General features: G+C 54.7%; 12 protein-coding genes across 12 annotated transcripts; 6 read left to right on the top strand and 6 right to left on the bottom strand.

The window, feature by feature from the left end:
- Positions 1 to 1,371: 1,371 nt before the first annotated feature.
- On the top strand, positions 1,372 to 2,135 carry J3D65DRAFT_365798 (uncharacterized protein). The gene has a single exon (XM_066795681.1). The coding sequence runs from the start codon at positions 1,440 to 1,442 to the stop codon at positions 1,989 to 1,991; it is 552 nt and encodes a 183-aa protein (XP_066655263.1). The 5' UTR covers positions 1,372 to 1,439; the 3' UTR covers positions 1,992 to 2,135.
- A 276-nt stretch (positions 2,136 to 2,411) lies between these two features.
- J3D65DRAFT_624420 (uncharacterized protein) lies at positions 2,412 to 3,067 on the top strand. Its single transcript, XM_066800251.1, has one exon. It carries the CDS (start codon positions 2,629 to 2,631, stop codon positions 2,947 to 2,949), a length of 321 nt encoding a protein of 106 aa, XP_066655262.1. The 5' UTR covers positions 2,412 to 2,628; the 3' UTR covers positions 2,950 to 3,067.
- A 168-nt stretch (positions 3,068 to 3,235) lies between these two features.
- Positions 3,236 to 6,610, bottom strand: J3D65DRAFT_365427 (uncharacterized protein). The gene is made up of 4 exons (XM_066795679.1): positions 6,366 to 6,610; positions 5,720 to 6,295; positions 4,536 to 5,669; positions 3,236 to 4,483 (listed from the first exon to the last, which is right to left on the bottom strand). Exons 1-4 carry the CDS (start codon positions 6,406 to 6,408, stop codon positions 3,618 to 3,620), a joined length of 2,619 nt encoding a protein of 872 aa, XP_066655261.1. The 5' UTR covers positions 6,409 to 6,610; the 3' UTR covers positions 3,236 to 3,617.
- J3D65DRAFT_624416 (Fructosamine/Ketosamine-3-kinase) lies at positions 6,524 to 7,949 on the bottom strand. The gene is made up of 3 exons (XM_066800250.1): positions 7,714 to 7,949; positions 6,964 to 7,665; positions 6,524 to 6,909 (listed from the first exon to the last, which is right to left on the bottom strand). The coding sequence occupies exons 1-3, from the start codon at positions 7,899 to 7,901 to the stop codon at positions 6,813 to 6,815; spliced, it is 987 nt and encodes a 328-aa protein (XP_066655260.1). The 5' UTR covers positions 7,902 to 7,949; the 3' UTR covers positions 6,524 to 6,812.
- Positions 7,950 to 9,520: 1,571 nt separating this feature from the next.
- Positions 9,521 to 10,351, bottom strand: J3D65DRAFT_645882 (beta-lactamase-like protein; the record flags this gene model as incomplete). Its single annotated transcript, XM_066802239.1, has 2 exons — positions 9,521 to 9,842; positions 9,900 to 10,351. The coding sequence occupies 2 exons, from the start codon at positions 10,349 to 10,351 to the stop codon at positions 9,521 to 9,523; spliced, it is 774 nt and encodes a 257-aa protein (XP_066655259.1).
- Positions 10,352 to 11,902: 1,551 nt separating this feature from the next.
- On the top strand, positions 11,903 to 12,824 carry J3D65DRAFT_534293 (uncharacterized protein; the record flags this gene model as incomplete). The annotated part of the gene is made up of 2 exons (XM_066796696.1): positions 11,903 to 12,183; positions 12,233 to 12,824. Coding segments are annotated over 2 exons (873 nt in total), but the record flags the coding sequence as incomplete, so codon positions are not given.
- A 1,311-nt stretch (positions 12,825 to 14,135) lies between these two features.
- Positions 14,136 to 15,475, bottom strand: J3D65DRAFT_624398 (Mss4-like protein). Its single transcript, XM_066800249.1, has 3 exons — positions 14,867 to 15,475; positions 14,606 to 14,798; positions 14,136 to 14,511 (listed from the first exon to the last, which is right to left on the bottom strand). Exons 1-3 carry the CDS (start codon positions 15,032 to 15,034, stop codon positions 14,393 to 14,395), a joined length of 480 nt encoding a protein of 159 aa, XP_066655257.1. The 5' UTR covers positions 15,035 to 15,475; the 3' UTR covers positions 14,136 to 14,392.
- Positions 15,476 to 15,590: 115 nt separating this feature from the next.
- J3D65DRAFT_624396 (uncharacterized protein) lies at positions 15,591 to 17,119 on the top strand. Its single transcript, XM_066800248.1, has one exon. It carries the CDS (start codon positions 15,680 to 15,682, stop codon positions 16,811 to 16,813), a length of 1,134 nt encoding a protein of 377 aa, XP_066655256.1. The 5' UTR covers positions 15,591 to 15,679; the 3' UTR covers positions 16,814 to 17,119.
- J3D65DRAFT_624394 (uncharacterized protein) lies at positions 17,043 to 18,005 on the bottom strand. Its single transcript, XM_066800247.1, has 4 exons — positions 17,710 to 18,005; positions 17,598 to 17,649; positions 17,335 to 17,516; positions 17,043 to 17,215 (listed from the first exon to the last, which is right to left on the bottom strand). Exons 1-4 carry the CDS (start codon positions 17,857 to 17,859, stop codon positions 17,171 to 17,173), a joined length of 429 nt encoding a protein of 142 aa, XP_066655255.1. The 5' UTR covers positions 17,860 to 18,005; the 3' UTR covers positions 17,043 to 17,170.
- Positions 18,006 to 18,708: 703 nt separating this feature from the next.
- On the top strand, positions 18,709 to 20,720 carry J3D65DRAFT_553077 (palmitoyltransferase erf2; the record flags this gene model as incomplete). The annotated part of the gene is made up of 3 exons (XM_066797110.1): positions 18,709 to 19,712; positions 19,761 to 19,869; positions 19,920 to 20,720. 3 exons carry the CDS (start codon positions 18,709 to 18,711, stop codon positions 20,718 to 20,720), a joined length of 1,914 nt encoding a protein of 637 aa, XP_066655254.1.
- Positions 20,721 to 23,202: 2,482 nt separating this feature from the next.
- J3D65DRAFT_624387 (uncharacterized protein) lies at positions 23,203 to 25,681 on the bottom strand. The gene is made up of 3 exons (XM_066800246.1): positions 23,985 to 25,681; positions 23,526 to 23,935; positions 23,203 to 23,478 (listed from the first exon to the last, which is right to left on the bottom strand). The coding sequence occupies exons 1-3, from the start codon at positions 25,384 to 25,386 to the stop codon at positions 23,278 to 23,280; spliced, it is 2,013 nt and encodes a 670-aa protein (XP_066655253.1). The 5' UTR covers positions 25,387 to 25,681; the 3' UTR covers positions 23,203 to 23,277.
- Positions 25,682 to 26,097: 416 nt separating this feature from the next.
- J3D65DRAFT_624384 (uncharacterized protein) lies at positions 26,098 to 27,188 on the top strand. Its single transcript, XM_066800245.1, has 2 exons — positions 26,098 to 27,043; positions 27,097 to 27,188. Exons 1-2 carry the CDS (start codon positions 26,553 to 26,555, stop codon positions 27,116 to 27,118), a joined length of 513 nt encoding a protein of 170 aa, XP_066655252.1. The 5' UTR covers positions 26,098 to 26,552; the 3' UTR covers positions 27,119 to 27,188.
- Positions 27,189 to 27,333: the final 145 nt, after the last annotated feature.

Below are 27,333 nucleotides of genomic sequence, written 5' to 3'. Positions count from 1 at the left end.
CTTCTGCTCCTCCAACGCCTGCTCACCCCCTCCGACCTTTGAGTACACACAATCAGCTTCCCCTCATCACAATGCTTGCTCAAAATTCAAAAAAATACGACGGCGGATCGTGGAGGATGCCAATCTGGGGCAGCTGGTGGGTTCGCTCTACTACTTCCACTGACTGTCCCGTCCGAAGACTCTTCTTCTAGCGGACACGATCTGCCGACCTGGTCATGGAAACAAAAACGGTTCAAAGGGTTGCAAATTTGAGTTGCGGGATTACCTAGGGTTCAGATAATCACAAAATGCGCTTCTCAAAAATGAGTCTCACAGTGATGTATGCTGTGACATGTGCCTTTGATGATTTGATCGACGCGACAAGTGGGCCTTTCATCGCGGGCAGTCCGTGTGGGCAAGTCAGAGGCTTCACCTTCATTGACCAGATTCCATGAGATGACCTGATTGCAGCTTGCAGCACGAAGGCAATGGTTCGAAATGACCAACTCCACGGGACACGGCGTCAACTTGCGTGCGGTTCCCATCCGAATGACCGCACAAATGACGGACCAGACCGCTTCCTTACCCAGGCAGGCAGACGGGAGCCAGCCATGTAGGCCAAAGCGATGTACGTTGTCCGCTGACCACCAGCGTGTACCAGGGTACTCGGACGGCTCAGCCAATGACCCCCCAAATTGCGAGTTGGCCGTGCCGTGCTCGCTTCCCAGTCTCGCAATACTCCCCGTTGCCCACGTCCTGAGCCATGTCGGCTCACCTAATGGGGTTGAATGGCAGGAAGGAGAGGCGGGAGGGGGGAGACAGGGGGAAAGAAATTTCAATGGAAAAGAAACAGGAGGTAGGAGCATAGGGTAGACCGCTCCAGACACGGTATTGGCAGGACAGAGCGGAATGAGTAGAAGCGACTGAAGAGTGCTGTGCTACAAGAAAGCGCTCGAGAGAAACCAGCCATGATGCCTCACACGAGCACCACCAAACCACACACCCACCGACTTTGCTAACGGCTCCAAAACATTCAAACCTACCCTCGAAACCACGCTACCTCTCTCCCCCACCGCCAAAATCGAAAGAACGGCATGCCTCACAGCAATACCAACGAAGCGAACCAAGCCGGTGGCAGGAAGAAATATATTGCGAGCAGACGGCACGCACGCACGGGGAGCGAGAGCGAGCGAAGTCGCCGTGGGCTGCTGGGACGCACCGACTAACGTGACGGACGAACGGACAGACGGGACAGGGGAATCAGTCACTACCGCAGTTGCCTGTCTGGTGTAGTGCAAAACGAGACGGGACGGGCGGGTCGGGAGAAGAAAACATGGCAGGGGAGCGGGCGGGCGGGCGGGCATAGTGGTGGCTCTATCCATGGATAACCGTGTGTCGGCAGTGTGTACATAAGTTCTGTACGTGGGTGGGTGGGTAGATATGCCGAGAAGAGACGGTAGATGGAAGGGCGATTGCGAGAGAGGAGAATGAAGTTCTTTCATCGTTCAAGATCGAAGGGAGGATGGGGCGTGGAGGGATTTTTCTTGACTGCCACGTGTGGAGATGGTGCTGTGGGGGAGGCGATTGTAGCGGTGGACAAGAGGAAGGGAGAGGTAAGGGAGACAAACTGGCGGACAGATATGCACATGGACGGACGGCATGCCGTGGACATACTGCCGAGGAGAGTGAGGGTCTACACGTACTGGACTGTGTGTGCAAACCACAACCCGCGCCCTACCCACGTTCCGTTTGCCGTCGCTACCAGCGCTACCATCTACTTAGTCTGTATAATGTATGTAGTCCCGGCCAAAATACCCGCCTCTTTACCCGTTCGTTGCTCCCCTAGAGGCGTGGTGGCATGGCTTAGCATGGCATTGCATTACCTAACCAAAGCAAACCAACCCACGACCGCCTCCACCTCTCCTCTGGCATCGCGCAGTTCCCCGCGCGCCCACGAGAGAGCAAGCAGCATCGTTGAGCTTTGCATGCCCAAAAGAAAAAAAGAAGGGTAGAGGAAATGAGAGAAGGGGGTTTATTTTGCGGTTTAAGCGCACAATCGCAAACCGAAGCAACGCAAAGCAAAAAAAGCGCCGCTATTGGCTACCGGGTCGCTCTAGCTAGCTAGTCAGTCGACTGCGTTGGAGGAATAAGCTTCTGCCGCATCGCTTGCTGAAAAGCCTCAGGCCTTTTTTTTTTTGTTTTTTTGTTTTTCCGCGGTACGGATGGGTGGTAGAGCGCGAAGCGAAGCAGATGCGTGGGGTTGGTTGGATTGCACTGTCTGTCGTTCAACTACCATCATCGCCAGGAGGCGAACTACTCTACGATGGTTCTTCCATCCAAGACACGCCACGCCGTCCGCCTGTATGCGCGTCGTTGGAAACTTCTCCGCGTCGCCTGCACCTCCATCCCTCCCTCCCTCTCTCCACTTCCCCACCACCACAACCACAACCACCTCCACCTCACGCAACCCCATCCATGCACAACGTGCGGCTGGGCAGGGCTAGGTTGGGCTGGACAGGGCTGGGCTGGTCTGGTGGTGGGAGAGGGGGAGAGCGTGGCGGCGAGCAAGCAAGCAAGCGTGCCTTGTAGCCCGAGCCGCGTTCGCCGCCGTGGCCGCTGCCGCCGCCGCATCATGCACGGCTTGCCGGGATGCTGCTGCTGGGCGCCTCCGTCGTCGTGCGTCTAAATTTTCTCCCGTTTTTCTTTTTTAGCGCTTCTTTCTACCCACCCGCTGGTTGCTTTGATGAGGGAGGAGTGGGTGTGGGCGTCGAGACGAGGACCGAGATCCTGACGGCGATTGTGGAACGATTCGATTCCGATTGCCGGCGCGATGTTCAGATTTGTAGTCCTGCTGAGGCAATTGTGGTTGCTGCATACAGTACAATGGATGGATGTTGCGACGTGGAGGGGCAGCTCGATGCGCCGGTGCGTGTATTTTTGTCGAATCAGCGACGCGGCGCTGTCAACTGAGTCGAGCGCTGCAGCTAATGAGACAAGAGCGATGTCAACATTTCCCACGTTGCTTGGGATCGGCACGTTGGTTTTACTCGATTGCTGGTTTGCCGGAGAAGATGGTTTTATTTCCTTTTTTTCTCTCTAAACAATTTGCCCCTTCCTGAAGACTTGGTGAAGTATAGTGTCCTCCTCTTCCTTGGAAAAAACCAGGATATCGTCTGCGTCTGATTTGCGAAATATTCATAAAATACGTGCGCGCGTTCGTTCGTCTACTCGTTGCTTCGTACATTACGTGAGGGAACATCCTTGCAGGTAGCAGGTCGAAAAGCAAAGAGTGACAAGGAACTTTTCGAGATGGAAAAGGGGTGCGAAGCGGTCGAACCACTGAAAGATGAAAGCCCAAGGGCAACGATCATTAGGTGAAGGTTTATCGAAAAGAGGTCGCTTGGCGAAACGAAGCTTGAAACGCTGAGAAATGCCGTGTCAGAAAACTGAATAGAGATTGAAAGAGAGACGTCAAAGCCAGGGCAGGCAAGGGTATATCGCCCAAATCATGCGCGTGTGGACAGCGTTCTGTTCAAGCTGCCATCAGATTGCCACCGCAAACCAGGAGAAGAATGAAACGGAAAAGTGTGATGAAAGCCCGTGATCTGTCCTGCGACGCTGCCTCTGAACGTGGTAGTCTAGTCGAAGTGCATCATACGTCCCTCGCCTCGTTGCACCCTATCAATGCCGAGGTGCTCGTTTCCGTCGCGCCCATAATGGATGCCGAAGCCGTATCTTACGCTTCCAGGGTCAACGACGCTGACGCGCCGCTTCTCACTATTTTCTTTGCTGCCGGAAGGCTGCTGACTGGAAGACTCGCCATTCTCGGCGAAACCGACGGTGGACTCGCCGTCTTGCCGGTACTGCGCGTGCAGAGCTTGCTTGCTTGGTGTAAAAAGAGACCTCAAGCTGCCGACGAAATTTTGTCCCTGCTCGCTATAAACTCGCGGGCCACAGAGACGCGTGCAAAGCTCGGCCTTTGTCTCTGGCCGCGAGAAAGCTGGATCATTAACAATGCGAGACTGGTAAAGCCAGCTAATCACTTGGGCCAGATTGCGAGACTCGTGGGGGAGAGCGAACGAGTAGCGTTGAGGGAATATCAAGACCAGCGCCAGGCCATAGACACATAGAAAGGCGCAGAGTGAATAGTAGGCTGCAGGGTGCGCCGCAACGCGGATAGAGCCAGTGTCGCGGTAGAATTGGGTCCAGAAGATGCCAGAAGCGAGGACAGGGAGGGTAAAAGCGGTGATGAAGGAAGCCAGGCTGAGACCTGCCACGCAATAGTGCTTGTTCATAAAGGCCACAATCGTGACGTTTATTGGCAACCGAGCAGGATAATCGAGAAGAAGCGAGAATTCGGCGGGAGATCCCCCAGGGTTGGACAGTGTGGCGAAAGGATATAGACGGCGCAAGGTAAGGTCCAGCGTCTGGATGGCTAGATACAGAATCATGGCGAGGACCACCGGGAGGAATGAGTAGAGAAAGTTTGAAGAAGAAAAGCCTCCTGTGGACACGTTAGTCATGCATCAAGCTGGTGTAATGAAGGCCGAACCTACCGGAGTTTGTGCTAACGGAAATCAGAGGCTTGAATCCGTTGACGACAGCCTTGTTGGCGAAGCTGACAGCCAGGAATACCAGCAATAGGACAACTGCGATGACGATCCAAGCAACCACGAACGTGTCCTTGAGAAACCACGGGAGATATGCTCTTCTCACTTCTTCTTCTCTGATGTCCATGCGAATGTCCCCAGCATGTCTTCCAGCCTCAACGTCCACTTCAGTCGGTGTAGACAGTCCAGGCGACGAATCTTTTTCCGTGATCTTGCCCTTTGGACCGATGACGTACTTTCTCGGTGCTCCGCCTGGCTCACCCAGGCCATAGAAGATGTCCGTAGGCCGCTTGGAGGTGTGCCAATAGCCCAGCCGATCCGTGCGGTTTGCCAGAACTTGACGGAATTCCTGGAGGCTTGTAAAGACTTCCGAATCCTTGTAGTCGGCCATGTTGTTGGACCTTTCGAGCAAGACAACAATGTCTGCGAGAGATCGAGCGTCCCACTTTAAGCCCGTTGGTTGTCGAAGCGCCCAACACACCAATACGAGGGAGAGGATCAGGAGCAAGTAGAGCGTGATGGCGGCCCACATGACCCCCTGAGACGCAACCCAACGAAATTGCCCATCAGAGACGGGCCCGTGAAATCTCACATTGAAAGCGGATCCGAGAAGAGGGATGGTGAAGAGGAACATCCAGGAAACGACGAAGAAAATGCCCATGGCATACTGGCCAGCTCTGAAATGTTGAAAGGTGGGCAAGATGAATTGCGTGGGATACAGGTCGAGAAAGACGCCTTCGGACCGCGTTTTGGAGGAATCCGAAGCCAGTGCCATAAATGGTGATACGCGTTGGAGTGCCGCGGCGATTTGATGTAGCCACATCAAAAAGGCCATGCCGAGAAGTGGAGGAAAATATTGGAACAGGAAATAGCGACTGTCTCCTAGATTGACATAGTCGAGGAGACCCTGGTGATTAGAAGACCAGATGGCACTGATTATCATGCCAACGGTCATGAGTACGCAGAGAAGAATGAAGAGACCGAGCCATACAGGTCGCACAATGCCTGGCAGAAAGTTGAGAGGTGGGAACTGAACTGCATTGAAAGAAGGCGTGCAGGGCACAAAAATGTCGCGTTGCACTACAAAACGTCAGAATTGATGCTGTCAAAGAGGTGACGGGGGAGCTCACCGTCCAATGGCTGCATGGGTGGGGGGCGGGCAGGATCCCGGAGGTCTGCAGCAGGGGGATGGTTTTGATGGACGTAGCCGAGGCCCTCATCGGACACGATTCTGTCGACGGGGTAGTCTTGATCATTGACGGGGTAGATTCTGGTACCGCGGACTTCTTCGTCTCGGGTCAATTGGTCAATGGCAAAGCGAATGTAAGGGGTGTCGTCGACACCGGGAGTGGTGGAGAGAGATTCGGAATCCATGATGGAGCGGCGCTGCGAGCCCGAGGGACGACGGCCAGAGGCGACGGGCTTGCGCGTAATGGTGGACTCGCTGAAGGAAACCTTGGGAGGGACAGCAGTGACGGTCGAGTCTTGCGAGGGGCGTTGCTCGTGGACCGTGGTCAATTGATCATGGCTTGCCAGCGGGGTGTGGTACACGTCGGGCGGGGTGGTGTGGCGGACGATTGTGACTTGGGAGCGGTCATCGCTCAGGTCACTGGCAGTGGAGATTTCGGAAGAGACGGTGTAGTAGTCTTCAGAGGCCGAGAAGCTCTGCTGAGACGGGGCGTGTTGGATGATCTGGGGCCGGCTGGCTGTGGGTGAAGTGTGAGTGCGTTGTCCGTCAGATGGGGGATGCAGGTCAGGCAGGCGAGGCGCGATTACCGTTTGTGTGCTTGAGAGCGAGCAGCGGCTCATTGGAGCTCATGGCTGCGAGCGGTCGAGGGCAGCAGAGGGAGAAAAGGCGCTCATTGTGCTGCGAATTGCGCGTGGCTGCGCGCAAAGCAGTGGCTATATGAGGAGGCACACGCGGGCGAGAGAGGCTGGGATGGCCAGGTCAAGGTCGAATAGCTAAAATGCGCGAGGCTGGCCTTTGCGCGCAATCTGCCAGGGCAGCGAGTGGGATGCAGCGCATGCAGCCGATGCAGCCGCCGCACAACGTGTACGTACATGCTATCGTTGTTGTTTCGACTCAGGACATGCGCTTCCCTCTGCATGGTCATGGTGACAGCCGTGGTGTTGGCGTCCGTCAACAATAATCCAAACGCCGGCCCGCCGCGCCCGCCAACGCCAACGGTCCAGCGCTTGAGCTTGAGCCCCCATCCGACGCCTTCAACCCCCATATTTACTAACCAGCTTCCTCATGATGCTCACTGACCCCGATCGGTAGCCCCCACCGAACAGCGCGTGGTGGTTGAGGTGGTGATAACTGCCGACGGTCAGTAAAATCCCGCCTGCGGAACCGCCCCGACCCAACACTTACAGCTCGTACAGCTTCACCCGATCTTCATACTCCTCCACTGGCTCCGTCTTGGGACAGTGCTGATGATACTCGGCCATGAAACTAGATCCGAACCCGCCAAACATCCGCATGATTCCCAGCTCGAACTCGCTGTGCGCATAGCAAGCGCTCGAATCGAACACCACCTCCTCGGCCTCGCTCTGTCCGTCAATCTTGCCCACGGAAGCGTTTCCGCTCCACAAATCTCCATGTACGACGACTGGAGTCACGCCCTTGCCGCCATTCAAGTGGTCGTCGCCTAGCAGTCTGGGAACAACTCTCGATGCCGTCGCTTCGACCAAGTCGTGCAGCTCCTTGTCCTTGCCATTCGACCGCTCCGACTGCCGCAGAATAAACCGCAACCGGTTTTCTGCGTAGAAATCTGCCCAGCTCTCCTTGTACGAATTATCCTGGGGCGTATCGCCACAGCACGTGGTCACCGGGAATCCGAACATGGGCTTGTCGTACCCTTCTGGCACTGGTGCTGGGGTTGTATGGAGCTTTGCAAGCTTGCTCGCAAGGGAATTGCCCGACGGCCGAGACGTGAGCCGCGAGCCCAGATGGAGATACTCTGTGACGAGGAACGACGTCGATGGCGACTGTTCGAACTTGCCATGACCGTAAGACTTGGGAGTCAAGGACGGCACCACGTTGTGGATGGCGTTTAGTGAAGCATGCTCTCCTACCAGCCATTAGCCGCTGTCTGCGATGGCGGGCCACGTCGACTTTCCTGCAAACATGATTTCGGCATCAGAGCCTCTGCCAGTCTTCATGAAAAAGTTCTTGGTCGAGCCGTCGGGCAGTGTTGCAGTGACTTTGGATGTGGACGCAGACGAGCAGCCACCGCCTGCAGCAGACGAAGCAGTGGCGGTGGATGCATCCACTCCAATGGCCTTTGCGACAGCTTTGTCCAGTGTCATGATTGATGAGAACGATGGCTTTGGTAGCTTTGGACGCGTGAATTGTCATAGGTTTCAGAAGCACAGCTAACGGCAGGAGCGACAGCGGCCCATAACGGGAGAGCTACGAAGCATGACGTCAACCCCGCTCCAACGCTCCTGTCCCCTCCGTCTGCCCCGCTGCCCTACGGCTCTAAAGTTTTGCAGACACCAAACCCAACATTTAGCTGCGCATGCCTTCGTCCATAATCCCATGCAGCCTGATAAAGCTGCTGCTTAGAAAAATCCCTAATTTGCATCACCAATTACCGCACGGCAATCTCACACAAGCACATACTCTCGTTCGATAGTCAACATTTCCTGCACGCCGCCATACAATGCTCAATGGCTTGTATATACCTTCTCGACAATCTCTCACGTCTTGAACACATTTGACAAAGTGGACGCCTTGGGTGAGAGTGTACACGGACGCAATACTATGTTCATCACCGGGGTGTTTCAGAGAGTCAGCATGCTCTTGTCCAAGCAGCGACACAGGCTATCGCGAACAAGTTTATCTACCTACAATCTGGTCTGCGCGTGGTTCATGGTTTCTAGCTTCAGCTTCCTCAGACATTTATTCTCCCAGTGCATGATTTGGTCGGAAATGTGGCGTAGCCAACCCGTCAAAGACGTTTGCTCTTCGTCTCTTGAAGGTCGAGTTGTGCATTCTGACGACTCTGGCTTGACATGTTGATCAGCTCGACACGCTCCAATTTTGCTCATCCCCCAGGCTTAGCGGTATTTTGATACCTCATTGGCTTCCTCTTCCTTCTCTTGGTCACTCTGCTCTGACTTGTCTGCCATCTGCGGTTGTATCACCTCTGCTTGCTGGTCTTCCCAAGTCAGACTCGTCCCACGTCATCTCCATACCTGGTTGCTTTCTCTCTGTGTCGTCCGATCCTTCTTCGATCACTTTGTTCGCTGCTTCATGCTGATATTGCTCCAACTCGTCGAGAACGTGCATGGATTTCCAAAGCACAATGTCGAGGCGTCCGTTCAGAGGCGGGAGAACTGGTAAAGATGATACCACTTCTAGGCAGTTCCCATCTTTGCCGACAAGCAATCCTCTCCAAGTCGGGACTCAGCAGATCAAGAGCCAGCGTGAATTCGAGCCTGGAGTCATGACAGACACAGGACCAACAAAAGGAGCAGGGGATGGATAATTTAAACACACTACAATGAGCTTTTGACAGGTGTCATTCCCAGATTTGATATGGATCGAAGTATTCAGGAGTATCTAACCATCCCTGAGTGATAGTAACAGGAGAATTTCAAGCTCGAATCGTGGCAACCGACAATGTCGTGCCACGACTTCCGTCTACAGAACACTCGTGGCGTGATGCCAGGATGGCTGGCTGGGGTCAAGGGTTCACTCATGAGGGACGGAAACGAACTCGGTCGGAACCGAATACGACTTCGGCAGAAATCTTCAATGCAGCAAAGCAACTAGGAAAAGACATCCACTGCTGCTGATCTGTTGAGCTTATTGAACACCCTAACCGAAGCTTTGGATTTTTACCCATTTTATCTCATCCTGACCAACGGGAAGCGCTTCCGTGGACTTCAACTCCATGGCTCCAAAAGACGTCCAATCGCATTTACTGATAGGCGTGCGGAGCATGCTCGTACTTGTCGAATGTGTCTTTGCAGTGTCCGAACACTAGTCTTGCGTTGGTCCTCTTGGCCAGCATCTTGATCATCTGGTGACTGCGAACCCAGTCGTCGTGATCCCGCGCGAGCCAGCCCTGAGGATGGCTAGCCTCGAAATTTTCGTGGACGTGATATTGGTCGGTTGTAAAGATCCAGGTTCCCGACTCCTTGAGGTTCACTTGCATGATCACCAGACCGGGAGTGTGGCCGGGAGAGTGACGCAGGGTGATGCCTTCACAGAGTTCGAGGAAGTCGCCGTGGAAAGTTTGCCTGTGGTAGTGTTCAGCAAGTCTGTGAAGCCGCTGACCAGCCCCTTTTCTGTCTCACCAGTTCAAATCAAATGGCAGGTCCTTTTGCAAGTAGACCCCCAAATCTGATCCGGTTGCGACGCTGTAGTACGCGTGCTTCAATTCCTTTTCGTGAACGTAAATGGGGATATCGGTGCCTCTGAAGTACTCCAGACCGCCGGCATGATCGAGATGCAAGTGGCCCATGACGACGGCCTTGATGTCCTTGATGCTGTGTCCCGTTTTGGCAATCTGCACGTCCAGTTCCTGATCGGACTTGTATTCGTATTGTGCAAAGATGTCGTTCAAAGGAGCACCCCAGGCCGAAGGGTATTCTTTACCACCGCCAGTCTCAAAAAGTATGAGACCTTCGGTGGGGTGTTCGATCAATGCAGAGATGACGGAGAGCACGCGTCGTTCTGAAATGTTGGTCGGGTTGGACTTTGTTGTAGTACCACCGCCGCGTTTGAACCAACCCTCGTCCCCCACCATGTTTCCGCAGTCCAGAAGCTGTCGGAAAAGAATGTTAGCTTTTGTTGTGTTTTTTTCTTTTGCAAGAGCATTCGATCGCGCGTACCCATAGCTTTGTGCCCTTTCAAATCAAGTCAGCATCATGGCACTTTCGAATGAGGACGAGTTGAAGCTCCTACATCGGGAGCCCCGATCAATGTATCGATAGAGGTCGACATGCCTGCGTTTTTTGGAGATTTCAAGAACAGTGAAGCGGGGTTGAAAGACGACGAGAGCGTACACGTTCTTATATGAGCACCTCCGTATCTTGGGAGCGGATCCACCGGGTGACAAATTGGGATTTTTGTAAGCAGCCAACGTGAAGGGTCCACTCATCTGAGAGCGTGTCATGCATGAGTAAGACTGACTACAGGTAGACCAACAGCCTATGACGCGACTTGATCAGGCAGGGACTGGGGGCTATCTCCTCCCAACCGGAATGCCTTAAGCTCATGACGAGAATCCTGAAGAAGACCAAGAGCGGAGGTGGTTGTGCAACGGGAGGAACCCGGCAAGGATCGCCGCCAAATTGACCAAGGGAATGCTGGAATGAAGTGGAGAAGCTTATTTTTTTAGTAGACGCGGAAGCAAGCATCCGGGTTGAGCCTTTGCCGTCTTCTCGCCCATTTCTTTATCGAGAGACGTGTGTTTAGCGGTGGTGTTTTTGTTGTATTCCGGTTGTCAGCGCGCGCCTGGGCTGCAGAGGCGAAGCCAGACGAGGAGGCGGTGCTCAACACTCGGGCCGGTGTCGATTCTGTGCCTTCCAGGCGCTGTCCGTGGCACTAGGTACTGGACGTCACCCACCGCACATCATCGACGCCCCGGCGAGACCCCTACCCTACCTTACCTATTGCAACAGCACTCATTGCGCAATCATGTCGCGCTCGTCTTTGAGACCTTCTCCGTGATACTGCGAGCCCCCCCTGTCTTCGACTTCGAAACCCGTTCCATGTGCCCAGCGCCCTGAATTCTTCTCGCGTCCTACGATACGTGCGTCCTCCACCATGGCGCGACGATCATCCACGGTCCTCAGCGTCGCACTCTTGTTTAGCCTCATCTATCTCCTTGGCGGAATACACGCCCCACGCTCGCAGCCGCTACCCGGGCTGTATCCATCCTGCATCTCCGACCCACAACTCTCCCTCCGCGCCCGCTACGCCAAGACTCCAGGTCACCAAAAACCCCAGAGTACGTTGCTCTCCCCTTGGTCTTGGACAGCTTGGCTCACACTGCTTTTTCCTGCCAGCCATCCGCCACCTCTTTGGTCTTCCAGATTTACTCGACGACGACACCACCAAATGCTACAATGTCAGCACCCGCCTGCGTGCTTACGGATACTCGATAGACGACTACTTTGGCGCGGGACAAGGCTTGTGGAAAGATAGAGACTGGGGACAAGAGCAGTCTTCATGCGCCTGGAAAAATGGTCTCCTCCATGATGTCGGGCTTCGGAAGACCTTTCGTCTACCAGACCCAGGCGCAGCGCAGGAAGAACAACCTCTGCGCGCCAAGCTGGAAATACAGCGCAAGACCAGGACAGCTGTGGTTCTGCGCACTACGGACACTTTCAACTGGGCAGGCGACATCATCGCCTTCATCAGATCGATGATTGTCGAGTTGTCTCTGGAATCTGGAGGCAAGTACGAGGTCTTCATTCTGGTCCAAGTCAAAAACTCAAAGGAGCGCATTTTCTTGGATCGCAAAGCTTATGATCGCGTGCTTCGTAAAAGCGTGCCCAAAGAGTTCCAAAGCATAACCTACCTGTGGAATGAAAACCTTCTCAAAGCTTGGTACCCGGCCGTACCAGAACACAGGTACGTAGCCACTCTCCACACACTTCACCCTTGGCTGATCAGTTGGCAGCTACATACACCAGGCGTACCAATCGCTCCAGCTCTTCTCCGCGACCATAGCAGCCGACTTTGAATACTTTTGGCAGTTCGAAATGGACTTTCGTAGCTCGTCCCCACACCTCCAGAATCTCGAGCGCATCGCCTCGTGGGCGCGAGAGCAACCCCGGCTCTACCTGCAACAGATGAACTCGGCGTGGTACATTCCGAGCCTCATGGGCTCCTGGCGAGACTTGTGGTCGCTCATGAACGAGACTCTTTTGAACGACGATCGTGCGGCCGAAATTCGCGCGCATGGATACAAATGGGGAGTCGGGGAGGAAGCAGACCTCATCACGCTTGCGCCGATTGTCGATGTTCGTAACACAAACTTTTGGCTTTTCAGGGGCATGGTGCACAACGATCCGTACCATACCAAGCAAAAGAAGCTGCCTCATTTCGCTGCTCCCGTTGCCATGACTCGGACTTCCAAGCGTTTGCTGCACGAGGTCCACGTTTTGCAGCAGCAATATGGGTTTTGGATGGCGTCTGAAGCAACCATGGAGACCATTGCGTTCCGCAAAGGATTTAAAGCAGTGCATGCAAAACATCCACTGTACTACAACGGCACTGAAGACGACTCCATGCTCGATTGGCTCTTCAATTCTGGCGGACCACAGAATCTTGGAGGTGGTGCCGACAGCGTCTACAACTGGGAGGGCGCTCCTCACAAGGTGTTGGAGAAGCTGTCTTGGTGGTGGCCTCGAGAAGGATATCATCACTACGCACAGCTTCTTTGGTCCGACTTCCTCAAACAGGATACCTGCGTCCCTCCAGGATTGTTCCATCCGTTCAAGTGGGACATTTATATTTCTCCAGAAAAGTATGCCAAAGCCAAGGTGAAAGACAAGCAGTTGGATAAAGCCAAGGACGCAGACAAGGCACCTCAAAAGGACAAACCCAAAGATGGACCAGCGTCGAAGGACAAGCCAGCGGCCGACAAGACACCTGTGAAGGATGTGAAGGATGAGAAACCTGCCAAGGAGAAATCCAAGGACGACGCTCTCGCCAAGGAAAAGCTCAAGGATGAAGCTGTCGCCAAGGACAAGCCGAGCGACGAAGCTCTTACCAAGGACAAGCCAAAAGATGAAGCTATCGTCAAGGACAAGCCAAAAGATGAAGCTCCCACAAAGGACAAGCCAAAAGGCGAAACTCTTACAAAGGACAAGCCAAAGGACGAAATTCCACCTCAGGACAAGACCAAAGACGTCGCCCCGCCTAAGGACAAAGCCAAAGAAGAACCCGCATCTAAGGAGAAGGGAACAACTCAGGAAAAAAATTCAGCAGAGAGGGCAAAGCTTCATGACGACGTCGGACCGCATGATGATATCGCTTCTCCACATTTACCACCCACGCATGACCTTGGCTCTGCCAAAGATACAGCAATTAATGTGAAACCAGAAGGCCGGATCGAAATCAAACAAAAGAGCCAGATTTGATTGCCAACTGTGTCTGCTCACGCCAATCTCCACTTGCATGAAGACTAGGTTCGGCTCAAGTCGAGGCTGAACCATGTCGCCGCATCAACAAGAGCTCATGAAGGATGGAAGTCGAGGTGACCGGGTGACTTCTTCAAAGATGGAGGATGAAGTTGTCACGGCTATGTTGGACACACTTCGCATTCCGATTTGAAGCACCAACCAATGCGCTTTTGCCTCAAGACTCGCACGTCGTCCACAATCTCGCGAGCAGGGCAACTTTAAGCGTTTGAAAAGACTCTGGCAGCTTGGCCATTTCGACGAATCGAATGACCAGAGGCGAGGCACGAACAGAGCAAGTGTAAGATCTTTTTGTTGCGAGAGGATGATTGATGCACATATTTGACCAGCATTCGTACTTTGATGAGCATGTCTGGCGAAAGGTTGCATCGTTTGGAAGTAGACTTTTGCATTTTTCTTTTCTTTCTGAAGACGTTTTTACTGCATGCATGGGCAAGGGGGATATCCAGAGAGCGCATGGAGTTTTTTGAATAGATGGGATAGTGCTTTGAATCAACTCGGCTTTGGTCGGCTGCACCAATGCGCCGTTTTTATGTTCGTATACAGATGGCACGCGCTTTTGAGGCCTACTGATATTGTGCCAGGTGTCTTCCACGAAAGCTTCTGAGCTGCTTTCATGCTTTCAACCACGTGAATCACTCAGCAGGCTTGAGTTTGTCTAGGCTCGGGCCCTTTGCATGTCTCAACTGGACGCCCTCCTTTTCAATCAACTCAAAATCCGGCAGCCAGTGCGACTTGTCCTCGATATACTGCTCTACACTCACCAGTCAGCCAAACAAGCATAATCAGGGATGCCCCAAAGACCGAATTCAAATCAAGATGAAGAGAAGAGATGGTTTCTTCCGCACCTTTGTTCGGCTTCCAATTGACGGCAGCCCGGTCCAACGTCCCGCTGAGAATGGACACAATGCCATCGACCAGCGGTGTCGTGATGAAAAGACCGCTGCCGCAGTCGCCGCAGAAGTGGCGGTACAGGGGCGTGCCTGAGTCGGTGGCGCCGTCGCGATATGTCTTGGGCGCACCTGATGTCAAGGAGAAGTGCTTGGGCAAGTTAGGGGCCGGACCGTCCAACGCAGTAGGTAGCTTGCAGGGAGCTCGAAGGTACATACATCTTTCTGAAAAATGGTGTTGCAGAGGTAATGCGTTCCCGTGGCCCGCTTGCAATTATCGCAGTGGCAGATGACGCTGTAGACGGGTTCGGCGGCGGGTTGGATCTGGTATTTGATGTTTCCGCAGAGGCAGCCGCCGGTCTGGGGCCCTGTCATTGTGGACGCCATTTTGGGAAGAGGGAGATTGGGTGAGAATGGGTTTGGTTAATGTGTGCTGGTGGCATGATTCAAAAAGGCGAGAGATGGCGCAACTGTTAGGTGGACGGCTGAATTTCCTCTTTGGGACGGCGATGGGGCGGGGTATGTCGTGCGCTGATGACGTGAAGTTTTGGTCTCAGAAGACTGGTAGCATGGTCACCATGGGCTTGTAAGTAAGCATCGTAGGAACAGCATAGCTAGGATTTTTGAATAGAGTCACAAAGCGGGAGCTTGAACGACAGCTTTGCTTTGAAAGAATAGAGAGGATTCTGGCTGCTTCATAGCGCGGTCGTGGGGAATCAGCCTGTCGCGAAGGAATATCTCCCGAGATAAGCGAGTTGGGAAGGATGGATCAAGCTACATGTAGGAACTGCGGCACCTGTCAGGAAAAAGGTTGTTCGGTTGTCGTTGAGGAGCTTGGTTGGCTTCCTTGCCTCAGCCTTACCCGCTCGGACGGACCGGCACTTCCGCCGATGCCGCAATGTGCCACTAGCACCAGCCGGAGCCTCCAACACAACACCGTCCACCTTCCTTCTTCGGTCAACAAACTAACTGTCTGAACGCGCATTCATGTGCCAAATTTGGTTGCACGCGTCAGGTTGAGACTGAACCAACATGACGCATCTTCTCGACCTTTCCAACGAGCTCATCGACTTGATTGTCGCGAACCTGGAGAGGCAAGATGCTTTTGCGCTGAGATCCTGCTGTCACCTTCTGCGCGAAGCTACGTGGAGCCACTGTGCCAAAACATGGCTCTCCAGGTTGACGATAGATGTGTCCGACGTCGGGGTTCGACGCTACTCTCGCTTGGTTACTCAACCGCGCATCTGCCAATCTATCAAGCATCTCTGGCTTGTTCTGAACCCAGCAGACCACACAAGCAAACATTCCGGAATCTACGACACGCTTCGCGACTACTTCAGCTCGTTGCCCAATCTTGAAACTCTGACTGTGAAGCGCGCAGATAGCAACGTCCACTGGAAGAGGCGCAGCAAGGACTGGTACGCGCAGCACGAAGAGGCCTCGGACCAAGTTGTGCACATCTTCCTGCACCTCCTCGTCACACCCAACCAGCTGCGGGCCATTGAAATCAAATCATCAGACCTCAGAGGCTGGAGCGATGGTCTACTCAAACTCGATTCACTAGCCGTCATGGCTCGCGCTGGTCCCTTGCTGCAGCAGAACTTTGCAAGCCTCGTCTCCCTTTCAATCTCGCTCAACACCTCAATGGACCGCGACCGAGGCTGCTATGACGCGCTTCCCACCTTCGTCAAGGCCATCCCAATGCTCGAAGACCTCACCATCGCCGGATCAAAGCGTCCGCGCGCCCCCGGCCCGCCCGTGGTTTTCCGAACGCTGGCCGAAGCCACCGCCGGGACCGACCAGAAACTGCCACGTCTGAAGCGCTTGCGCCTCAAGTTCTTCCCGGTCGAGAAAGCCCCGCTCGTGAGGTTCATCGCTAGCCACATGGGCACTCTGGCCAAGTTCCAAGCGTACCATGTCGTGCTACTGGAGTCCTGGACGCCGTTGGACCCGACGCCGAGAAGAATTCAAGTCGTCTCCAGTTGGGTCGATTTCATCAAGGACATGGAGAAAGTTGCGTTTGTTCGGGCCAGCGCCGCTGAGCTTTTGGATGGACGTCCGGAGAGGGCGCAGAGGGTGAACCTGGACTTGTGGGAGAGGACGCCTGTGCGGATCGAGAAATACTCACGTGCGATTGAGGAAGGAAGGGATACTTTTATTTTCTGATACAATGTGTCGACCATGGTGTTTTGAGGTGGCTACGGGAGTGGCGTTGCAGTTGCACCGCTTCTTTCTGATCTTTTTGCTAGGGATGGGGAATGAATGGGCATGAACAGGTGTTGAAATGGGTCTTTGTCGTCGTTTCTACTTTGCAATCTTGGCCTTGCGGCGAAAGCCTCTTCTGACGGATGAAATTGCACTGGGCAAGAATGATTTGGAGCAGCATAAGCAAATCAGCAAGACTTCTCAAATTCAAGTCTACTCCGCACGGGAAAAGAACTTGGACCATGCTCTGTACATAGGTAGGGTGGCTCCTCATCAAAATCCCCCTCTCCTTCGCTAAATTTCCAAGTGGTGTACATTCTAGTAGCCGTCCTTGCCCCACTTGTTGTACTTCTCGTGAAGCTCCTGCAACGCGTATTAGCAATCTTTCCAACGTGCGCCCAGCGCCAGGGGTCTTTGCGACGCCAGCTTCTCCACGAGACCAAAAGATCACTGTCCGGCCCTAAGAAAATATGTTTTCTTACCTTGGGGAGGTTGACGTTGGGGATAATGACGGTGTTCAGGGCCGAAGGAGCCTCGCGGGGAGCCTGGGTGGTGTCTCCGCCAGGGTGGTATTGGTACTTGCCCTGGCTGCCAGAGTTCCAGGGCTCAGAGCCCGGGACCTTGGCGACGGGGTTCTCAGAGGTGGAGGAAGTAGGCTTGCGGGCTAGATCGAGTGGGCAGACGTCAGCTGGAGTCGGGGCAGAGGGAGCGTGACAGGATTCGACGCGGGCGGGAATGAACGCACAAAAGTAGTAGCCAACGAGGCCAAAGGCGCCGGCCATGATGGTCCAGAGAACCTAGATTGCCGAGTCAGTTTGGTGGGCATGTGCGCACGGCATTGAGGAGTGGCGGCGTACGTAGAGCTCAGGATCCTTCTTGCCGGCCTTCCTCAGCGCATCCTTGCTGGCGTCCTTGTCGGCGACATCTGATGCGAAACGGCGCTGGACGGGCGAGACGCGAGGGGAGGCGCGGAGGGCGCGGAAACCGGAGCGGGCGACGAAGGACATGGTGCGGGCGGGACGTTCGTTGGTGCAAACGGCTAAGGATGGTGGAGGTTGAAGACTCTCAGGCGATGGCGACGTACAGGTAGGTTCGGTCGAGTTGCCGGCGGCGCGGCGGGAGCGGCGGGGGGCGGCGGGCGGAAGTCGGGCCTTGGCAAGAAAAATCACATGAGGGCGGAACGGAACGCAGCGGAGCCACTAGGCGGAGCGGAATTACAAAGGAATGGAAAAGTCGTCGCCCATTGGTCTGTGCGCGGTGTATTGGGGTAATCACAATAATTGGTTGCCGGGTCCAGCCAATCCAACCGAATACAGGTAGTGGTTGACGCACCCTCCCGCCCCGTCACTCTGCCTGCACTCTGCACTCTGCACTCTGCACTCTGCTCTCTGCTCTCTCTCCCGTCGCTCCCTCCCTTCGTTCATTCCCTGCAAAAACTCTCTGCATCACCGTCATGTCGTTCCTCTAGAACGTCGTTCCCTCTTTGACTCTGCCTCAAGGCACCCGCGCTCCCTCCGCATCCACCATCTCTCCTTGTGTGCCTCGACCGGCCCTGTTTAACCCTCTTTTCCGCTCCACCGCACGCTCCACCGCCCTCTCCGGTTCCCTTCGACTCCAGGTCATGCATGCGCTGACCTCACTCCCTTCGACGCCTCTCTCACCCGACGCCTCCACCGCACCGCGCGCACGCCAAATCTTCTACAACTACCAAACAACTTCAACCCCCGAACCCGTCCTGAGCGCCCCCCATGGCCACTTCGGGTGCCCGGCCAACCACCGGCTCCTCCAACACCTTCCCGACGCCTCTCGAGGTGCCCTCCGGCAACAATGGCGCTCCCAGCATAATATCCTCCCGCATGACCGACATTGCTTCTGAAGATGGCGACGAGCGGCCGGGGAGCGCGCGTTCGCGCATCCAAGGCATGACCGGTCCACCGGGCGAGCCAGGTCTACCCCCGTCGCGGCCTTCGTCCATGTCAACCAACGGAAACCGCAGAGCATCGGCATGGTCACGTCCTCCTCCCTCGCGAGGCCGCGCTTCGCAACAACCTGGAAGTACGTCGGAAAGCGCGAGGAGTGGTAGTAATCGACCGCCCACGTCTCAGAGCAGGTCGCATGTGTCGGGAATCCAGCCATCTGCCTTTTTCCATCCCATGAGCGCACAGAGGCTCCAAGGTCAACGCGGACAACGGCCATCTTCGATTGTGGGACGCACGTCTCTTTCCCATGACGGGCAGAGCGATGTCAGAAATGTATCATATCGCAACAGCTTGACCTCGAGCCAAGCACCGCAAGAGTCGGAGTTTAATGAGCTGGGCATGGAAATCCGCCCGCCCCCTTCTCGAGGAACCGAGTTCAGCGACCATGAATTCCTCAAGGACCAGGAAGCAGGAACCGCTGCATCTACAAATCCGAACACGCTCCGCAGCCGCGATGGAGAGAGCATAACTCCTCTTCAACACCCAAAGGCCCCTGCACAGCTAGATCTCACCCGCACCAATAGGTCGAACCCCGAACAGAGCGCCCACCAAAGATCGCCGCGTAGCTCCAGTTTCCGCTCAAGCTTCATGCTTGGAGGAAGAAACAACAATTCTGGATCCGTGAGGCCCCAAGGCCAAGGCCATGAAAAACTATCATCGGCAGCCTCGTCTCCCAAACTAGGACCATCGCGTGGAAATGCCACGGCGTCGACTGGATCAAAGAGCAACAAGTCACTGCGCCTCGGCAGAAACTATGAGTACTTTACCGGGAACACCGTCTTCTGCTTCGGAGGTAGACTTTTGAACACAAGAGCTCGTCCGATCAGCATCGCAACGGCTCTGCTTGCCATTGCCCCATCTGTACTTTTCTTCATCTTCTCGTAAGTACATGTACACTGTCCCGCTGCTCGAGACTAATCTTTCTGCAGAGCCCCTTGGCTTTGGCTTCACGTTTCTCCATCGATACCCATTGTGTTTGCTTATTTGTTTTTAATCACCGTCTCTTCCTTCGTCCATGCCTCGGTTTCTGATCCCGGCGTAAGTATGCCCTTGACTCACCAAAGAAACAAAGTCTGACGTGCTCGCAGATTCTACCGCGCAACCTCCACCCGTTCCCTCCTCCTGATCCCTCCGAAGACCCCCTCGCTGTTGGGCCCCCGACCACTGAATGGATCATGGTGACATCCGCCAGCCCGTCGACATCTGCCATGGAAGTCCCTACCAAGTACTGCAAGTCTTGCAACATTTGGCGTCCGCCGCGCGCCCACCACTGTCGCATGTGTGACAATTGTATCGAAACACAGGACCACCATTGCGTTTGGCTCAACAACTGCGTGGGACGCCGAAATTACCGGTACTTTTTCGTCTTTGTCAGTGCCGGCACGCTTCTGGGATTCATGCTCTTTGGGGCTTCTCTCGCGCACCTCCTAGTCTGGCAAAAACAAGAGCCGGACCGTACTTTTGGCGACGCCATCTCCAAATTCCGCGTCCCCTTTGCCATGATGGTCTATGGCATCCTCGTGTCTTGGTACCCAGCCAGTTTGTGGGGATATCACCTGATGCTCATGTGGCGCGGCGAGACGACTCGCGAGTACCTCAACAGCCACAAATTCTTGAAAAAGGACCGTCACCGCCCATTTACCCAAAAGACGTTCTGGCACAACATCTGCGCGGTCTTGTGTCGTCCTCGTGGCCCAACTTATCTGGCGTTTAAGAAACGTTACGAGGAAGGCGACCAGCGATTCGGGGACCGCAAGAGGAAGGAGGCCGAGAAGTACAGACAAGACGACAAGAATGGCGGCGTCGAAATGCGAGATGTGAGCGTTCGTCGTGACAGCGGTGCCCAGCGGCAGGAATTGACCACGGGCACATCGGCCACCACCAACTGAGACGGAGAGAGAGTTGACGGTTTGGCATTAATTTGGTGTCTCTTTTCACCGCGTTTTCTTCCCTTTCTCTCGTCTGGAGCTGCGCCTTTAGAACATTACGTTCGCAGGAACTTCTTTTTGTACACATGCTCGCTTTTTTTTTCTCGTCCAAATTTTCCCCTCGCTCTTCTTGCCCTTCTTCCCCTTCTTCTTCTTCTTCTTCTTGTTCGTCGTTTGCATCCTGATGGTGCTGTGGCTGGCACGTCTAGTGCCTTCTGTACGGTAGCTTCTTTCTTTGCTTCCTTTCCTTCTGCTCGTCGACTGATTCGTTGCTCAACGATCATCATCACGTCCTGCCGTTGCGGTGGCGTCACTTTACTTTGCCAAGTTTTTTAGGAGAGGGAGAGCGGCTCTTAGACAGACAGGTGCAGATGGGTTGGCTGGTTGCTGTAGGGATATGGGGAGGGAGAGAGAAAAGAGATGCATCGGCTGCGTCGCGCGCGTGCAAGTACATAGTATAGCGGTCTGTGACTGTTTGTCGCATCTTACTTGGGGTCGCATCAGACAGAGCACAGCAGGACCCAGTGGTTCCATAATCTTAGTTCAATCCCGGCGGCCCGGAAAGAAGTCGTCCAGTGAGTGAGTGCAGTTTAGTTTGCGTGAAGCCCATCTTCTTGAGTCGACAGTTGAGCCAGCCTGTCTTGCGTCCTGTCGGTCGTCGTCAGCTTCCTTCGGCTTTCCACGAGATGAACACGTGCGCGTAGCCAAGTAAAGGCGATCCCACAGCCGAAACAAAAACATCAATTATTCGTACCTCGATCGAGAAAGCAGAACGCCCGTGCAGTAGTACCACATGTCCTCGCATTACGCCACGCGCAGCAGCCCCGCCCGCCCGCCCTCTGTCCCTCTGTCCCTCCATCCCTCCCAGCCAACGAACGCATCGTCGTCGTCGCTGCCACCAGCTCTACAAACATGCCGCCGATCCCTCCTCCGCCTGGACGCCAGTGACTACCTACCTAGACAAGGAAGGAAAACAAGGAAAGATGCAATTCCACTACCCAGCGACGACCCCCGTCCTCCCGCTCGTCCACCTCCTCAATCTCTCCCTCTGTCCATCCGCTGATGTTGTCATCGAGTATCGGCCAGGCAGGGTGGGTTCCAGGGTCGCGAAGGCGAGCATTTGACGGCAAGGCGCATGCGTGGGGCAGGCTGGATGGTGACAGGACCGAGAAGGAAAGGAAAAAACAAACACCGTACGCATCTAAAAAGCTGTAATGTAGTAGCACCGGGAAGAAAAAAGCTGAGGTGAGACCAGGCCGAAAATGCCGCGAAAAACAGTCGCGGGGGATGGATGGACCTCGTCGTTGGACCCAGTGGTGGTGGAAGACATGCAGGCAATAACATCCGATAGGTAGAGAGCAAGTAGATAGCATGGGACGCATTTCGATCGCTGCCCCGAGTTCAGACTGATTGAGCAGTGGGTATAACTGCCAGCTCCCGTTTCGCTGGCATGACCTCTGGAAACACGCAAAGCCAGTCAGTTTGGTTTGTGGGCAACAATTAGAGGCCTGACTAGACGTTCCGCCTGTTCCCCTTCTTCCCGCCTGCCTTGGCGGCCAAGTCCTGGGAGGACTTCTTCTTCAAGACCTTGGTCGCCGGCTCTGGCTTGGGATTTTCCCTCGTCCATCCGAAAGCGTTGCCGATGAAAGAGATAGTCGTTTGCTTCAACCCGAAGGGGGCTGAAGCAGGAGCTTCGGAGTTGAAGCTGCTGCTCTTTCTCAACGACGAGGCCGGCGCAAAGGGCGTCTGAGGCTTGGGAAATGGAAGCTCTGGCAGAATGGCAGCGGGATTTTCAGCGACAGGTGCTGTATCGGCAGGAGTCGGTGTGTCGAGTGGTTCAGGTGTCTCCTGTTGCGGCGTCTCGGGGATTTCCTTGGCTTCTTGAGTGCGTGAGACCCTCGTGCTCGACTTGCGGCGGGACGAAGATCTTGTCAGTTCTGTGACCCTGGTCGTGCTCTTGCTGACAACCCTTTTGGCCGGACTCTTCTTCTGAGGACTTGCGGTCGACGGCCGTCGCGCAGCGCGGGCCCTGGTAGTGCGCATATCATCCGAAGACTCTTCCTCTTCCTCCTCGTCTTCCTCTTCTTCTTCTTCGTCGTCGTCATCATCTTCATCATCTTCCGCCTGCTGGATAGCAAGTGACCTCCTCGCTGCCCTTTCGGCTCGGCCATCCTTCTCCTGATTTTTCTTCGGGGGAGCAGGAGTATCTTCAGCAGCTCCCAAGAGACCGCCAACGCTTGACTTGGTCTTGGAGTAAATGTTCTTAACCGTCGATGAGGCGGCGGCCGCAATTGTCGTCAATTTGGGCTTTTTGTTCGGTTTGACCGGTGACCGGGCGACTTTGCGTTTGTTGCCAGAGGGTGGCTCTCTCATCTCCTTGACAGGCTTGTTGCGCACTTGACGACCGATGACACCCGCACAGTTGACACTGCCACAATAGCACGGCTGCTCTTGGCCATACGATCTGGTAGCTTCTGTTAGGCACTGATATTGGTTCAAGGGTCATCGAAAAGGGTACTCACTCAAAGTTGTAGTGCCATGTCAACTCCTCCCCAGTCATGATGTAGCGGTCCGCAAAGAGTGCCATTCTTACTTCTCCGTTGACCGTCCACTTTTCCATGCGGCAGTTGGGGTTGCATGAATGGTTGACAAAGCGGGCAATGTTGCCACGAAAGCCATCTATGATGAGCTTGTCGTAAAAGTTCATCAAATAAAAACACTTCCAGGTATTAGCATCCAAGGAATGCGCAAACATATGGGACATACCTTGTGATCCTTGTACACTTCTCTCACACGCCGGTCACTCTCTTGCTGAGTGATGATCTCGCCAATGTACTCAATCACAATCTGGTCTTTGTTGAATGTGCGCATGGCACGCACGCCATGTCCGCGGTTCGGGGTTTCCATGACTTCAACCCCAATGTTGTACTTATTGTGCCACAACCCACGATCATCTTGCTGTCGCTTGCGAAGGTCGGTGAACTGGCGGTTTCCGCAATGGCGCCCAACGTTACAACTACTGTCATCGCATTCGAAGAACAGGACAGCATTGAAACAGTTGTCGCGGTCACACTTGTCGATGCAGTTGCACTTGGAGGCTTCCATCTGACGGGCCTGTTTTCTTTGCTCCTTGGCCCTGGCGCGTGTTTCTTGAGCATCTTCGCCCTTGTACTCATCTACAACACCATTAGTACTGGTCAATTCCTTGGAAAGTACAAGACTCACTCCTCTTCAAATCGCGCCAATCCTTGACCTTGATCTCCCTTGGCAGTGGGCTGAATACCTCGAAAGGTAGTTGGAATGGTTCGAAGGGACGTTTGTGTTCCGGCAACTTCTTTTTGGGGTATAGGTCAAGCTTCTCGGCCATGGAAAACATGGGCATGGGAAAAAGTGGGTTCTGCTGCTCGCGATCGGCCTCGGTAGCCTTTTTGGGCTTGTGGCCAATGACTGCGCTCAACCTTCCAACGAAATCGTCTTGGCCAGTGTTGTGAAATTTGCCAGCGTTGAGCCACGGCTTTCGCCAAGGCCCTTCCTTGATTTCAGTGATGCGAGCCGAGTCCAGGTCGGTTTCAGGGGATGGTTCGATGATTCTCTGGCGCTTGACAGGACGTTTTCCGTGCGCCGAACCCCTCTTGACCGGGCTCTTCTTGGTGGAAGATTTGACTCTGGCGAAGGAAATGTCGCTGTCGGAGTCATCAGAGTCGCCGTGCCCTTCGCCAACGTGCTTCCTCGAAGCTGCGTTTTTGCGCTTCGAGGAGGCCAGGAAAATGGCTCTGGGGCCTTGACTGCCTTTGCCCGCAGCGCGCTTCGGGTCCCTCTGACCAGACGCAGGACTGTTTTTGCCTAGCACATCACCCACAGAGTCCTGCTCCAATTGGTCCGCAGTGTATGATTTGCGCAAGCTGCTTTGCGGCCTTTTGGTTGAGCTCGATCTGCCCACCGACTCGGACCCAGCCAAAGGTGTCTGACCAGGCAGGCCATCTGACAACGATTTGCGAATGTATGTGCCATCAATGTATTTGGTCGGCGTGTGTATGCGTGTTCCAGCATTCTCCTTGTCATTGTACGTTGCGATGGTCGCCCGACGCCGACTGCTCGCTCGACGCTGTGCGGCCAGTTCGGGCTCTTCCGATTCCGGCGTTGGCGCTGAAGTCTCCTTTCGCTCCTCAATCTCGATTGTAGTGGTCTCGACGGTTTCAGTCTCAACTGCATCGTTCCCTAGCTGCCCGCCATTATCGGCGGACTCGACGGCTGCCGGGGTCGTAGGAGGCGGGTGGAGGCTGGCGGGGCTTTGCGGTTTGGAGGAGGCTGCAGCGCCCTTGAGGTATTTCCGCGGCGTGTGTAGACGCGTGCCGGCCAACTCTTTGTCATTGTATGTCGCGACGACGGCACGTGTCCTGGTGCTTTGGCGGCGCTGGAGGGCGGATTGCTCATTATTCGCCTTGGGCGCGTCCGAGTTGACGCTCGACGTGTCTGCCTGACTCGTGTCCGGGGTGGACGAGGGCGCTAGGGAAGCATCAATGGAGGACACGGCTTCGGGGCCAGTAATGTGCGACAGGATGGAGAGGTCGGACTGCGGCGAGGGTTGGCGCGCGGTGGAGTGGACGGCGGTGTTGGCGTCGCCCATGGCGCAGCGATCGCAGGGCTCGTCGTGTGCAGTGGGCGACGGGAGCAGAACAAGATGCGGAGCTGGCGCGCAGAAAGGGACGGCGGCGGGTGGGTGGTGGGTGCAGGAACCTCGAAGCAGACGAGGGAGCCAGCCGTTGCCGTTCACAAGACCCACAGAGGCGCCGAGGGAAACCCAAGAGTGGAGGGGGTGCGAGGGAAGGGAAAGAGGGGTGAGGAGGTCAAGGTTGTTTGGGTGAGGTCGAGGGACCTGATGCGAGGTTGACCGTCTGATGGCTCGCGTAATGTAAAGTGGATGAATTGGGAAAGCACCAGGGTAAATAAAAAGCTGACAACGTGACGGGGCATATCAGAGGCGACGCACCACCTGCTGGGCCTCACTCGGCCGCATTCTTCTGCCCAGGTGGGAACCAACACCGACCTCACCAACAGCTCCAGCTTACCGAGCCTCTACATCCACTCCAATCTGCCGCGCACACTGTCCCCATGCATGGCGTCGTCCTTTTTGTCTTCCGTGCCGCGCCTGGGAGACGCCGCGGGGACTCCGAGTACCAACAGCAAGGAACCTCATTGAGTTGGGATCGGGATTGGGTATCAAGTCTTTGACTTTGTACTCTGTACTTCTCCTTTTTCACCTCTCTTTGCACTGCGGGAGCGCCATCACTTTCGAGGTGCGCATTGCCCTCTATGAAACTTGCCAACCTCAATCAGGCACTTGACTTCAATCCGCACCACCGCCCTCATCAGTGCCTCCCACCTAGATCAAACCGACCGTGACCGTCTAGCACACATGCTCGCACCATCCGATTCAAGAGCTGTGAGGCTTTGATGCTGATGACCCTTGACCAGGGAGGTCACTTCTCCACGTCTTTTCCCAGAAGGCAGCACCCCTTCTCGCAGTGTTTCCATGACCTGGAAGCTTTGCTGGGGTTTTCTGTCGAACGACTTGCTCGTGATCCAATTCCTGGGCGTTTTGCAGCGGCATAGCCTGTCGTCCATTCCCATTGGAAACATCAGCCGCCCCTCGGTCGTCATCCCTAGCTCTGTGGGTGAAGGAGCGCAGGGTGAGGCTCCCGTGGTAGCTTCACTCTTTGTTGAGCTCTGGAAGGTATATATGTCTTAGACTCGCTACTTCCTTCCTAACTCTTTGGCAACTCAGGTCTCAACATGGCGAGCCTCAACTCTTCTCCTCCACCATACGCCGCACACACTCATCAAGTTACCCACGCACATCCAAATACTGAGCTACACACTATGCCCAGCAACGGACACATCAAAATTCCAAATCGCTCGGCTTCACCAACACGGCCTAAGAGGCAGGCTGCATCGCTCAGAAATGTTAAGGAATGCGAGCCAAATGAGCACCCATCAGAGGCTGAATGCAAGCATTGGTACTGCCGTCAGAGCTGCAACATCTTCCGAGTCTCGGCCACAGCTCTTCAACTCGCATGGGTAATCGCCTTTGTCTCCATCATGGCCAAACATCCGACGCCTTCGATTGCCCTTCACCATGGATGTGTCGCCGCCAGCATGGCGCTCCACTCAGTCATCGGCGAAGTTCAGGACATACTGAAGCCAGCGAAGCAACGCGAGGTCCGGTGGATCTACCGAGTCTCACACATTGCACTTGCTGCGAGTCTAATTGGTGCCACCTGGTGGTGAGTTTTCACTAAATTCCTTTAATGCAGTATTACTGACTTCTAATGTCTAGGATACCTCTCAACAATTCTTAAGCCCAGCACAAACCCCAGAAGTTGGTGAACATAAACGGTCATTTGCAGTAAGATGGTCATGGATTCCCCAGTAGACCTACCCTTAGAAATACGCTATCCCGGAAGTTGAAAGTCCCAATCCAGACGCATAGTCTCTTCATGCGCAGTGCAAGACACGATGATCGTGACCTCCACTCCATCTACCTCCTAACCGGACGAAACCACTCGGGGAGGTT

The sequence above is a fragment of the Phyllosticta citribraziliensis genome (genome assembly GCF_038025025.1).
Source record: "Phyllosticta citribraziliensis strain CPC 17464 chromosome Unknown J3D65scaffold_6, whole genome shotgun sequence".
NCBI classification, from domain to species: domain Eukaryota; kingdom Fungi; phylum Ascomycota; class Dothideomycetes; order Botryosphaeriales; family Phyllostictaceae; genus Phyllosticta; species Phyllosticta citribraziliensis.
Note: the sequence above shows the minus strand (reverse complement) of the source record. Positions and strands in the feature narration are given on the sequence as shown.

Excerpts from the sequence above, each read along its gene's own strand:
- J3D65DRAFT_365798 (XM_066795681.1), top strand. The coding sequence starts at position 1,440 with ATGGAAGGGCGATTGCGAGAGAGGAGAATGAAGTTCTTTCATCGTTCA.
- J3D65DRAFT_624420 (XM_066800251.1), top strand. The coding sequence starts at position 2,629 with ATGCTGCTGCTGGGCGCCTCCGTCGTCGTGCGTCTAAATTTTCTCCCG.
- J3D65DRAFT_365427 (XM_066795679.1), bottom strand. The coding sequence starts at position 6,408 with ATGAGCTCCAATGAGCCGCTGCTCGCTCTCAAGCACACAAACG. Across the intron at positions 6,296-6,365 it reads CGCTCTCAAGCACACAAACG|CCAGCCGGCCCCAGATCATC; the intron begins GTAATCGCGCCT and ends CTTCACCCACAG. Across the intron at positions 5,670-5,719 it reads ACCCATGCAGCCATTGGACG|TGCAACGCGACATTTTTGTG; the intron begins GTGAGCTCCCCC and ends GACGTTTTGTAG.
- J3D65DRAFT_624416 (XM_066800250.1), bottom strand. The coding sequence starts at position 7,901 with ATGACACTGGACAAAGCTGTCGCAAAGGCCATTGGAGTGGATGCATCC. Across the intron at positions 7,666-7,713 it reads GATGCCGAAATCATGTTTGC|AGGAGAGCATGCTTCACTAA; the intron begins AGGAAAGTCGAC and ends CTAATGGCTGGT. Across the intron at positions 6,910-6,963 it reads CGGGTGAAGCTGTACGAGCT|TTATCACCACCTCAACCACC; the intron begins GTAAGTGTTGGG and ends GACCGTCGGCAG.
- J3D65DRAFT_624398 (XM_066800249.1), bottom strand. The coding sequence starts at position 15,034 with ATGGCGTCCACAATGACAGGGCCCCAGACCGGCGGCTGCCTCTGCGGA. Across the intron at positions 14,799-14,866 it reads ACACCATTTTTCAGAAAGAT|CACTTCTCCTTGACATCAGG; the intron begins GTATGTACCTTC and ends AACTTGCCCAAG. Across the intron at positions 14,512-14,605 it reads CAATTGGAAGCCGAACAAAG|AGCAGTATATCGAGGACAAG; the intron begins GTGCGGAAGAAA and ends TGGTGAGTGTAG.
- J3D65DRAFT_624396 (XM_066800248.1), top strand. The coding sequence starts at position 15,680 with ATGACGCATCTTCTCGACCTTTCCAACGAGCTCATCGACTTGATTGTC.
- J3D65DRAFT_624394 (XM_066800247.1), bottom strand. The coding sequence starts at position 17,859 with ATGTCCTTCGTCGCCCGCTCCGGTTTCCGCGCCCTCCGCGCCTCCCCT. Across the intron at positions 17,650-17,709 it reads AGAAGGATCCTGAGCTCTAC|GTTCTCTGGACCATCATGGC; the intron begins GTACGCCGCCAC and ends TCGGCAATCTAG. Across the intron at positions 17,517-17,597 it reads CCTCGTTGGCTACTACTTTT|CCCGCAAGCCTACTTCCTCC; the intron begins GTGCGTTCATTC and ends CACTCGATCTAG.
- J3D65DRAFT_624387 (XM_066800246.1), bottom strand. The coding sequence starts at position 25,386 with ATGGGCGACGCCAACACCGCCGTCCACTCCACCGCGCGCCAACCCTCG. Across the intron at positions 23,936-23,984 it reads TTGGCGCGATTTGAAGAGGA|ATGAGTACAAGGGCGAAGAT; the intron begins GTGAGTCTTGTA and ends ATGGTGTTGTAG. Across the intron at positions 23,479-23,525 it reads AAGTGTACAAGGATCACAAG|TGTTTTTATTTGATGAACTT; the intron begins GTATGTCCCATA and ends AATACCTGGAAG.
- J3D65DRAFT_624384 (XM_066800245.1), top strand. The coding sequence starts at position 26,553 with ATGGCGAGCCTCAACTCTTCTCCTCCACCATACGCCGCACACACTCAT. Across the intron at positions 27,044-27,096 it reads CTAATTGGTGCCACCTGGTG|GATACCTCTCAACAATTCTT; the intron begins GTGAGTTTTCAC and ends TCTAATGTCTAG.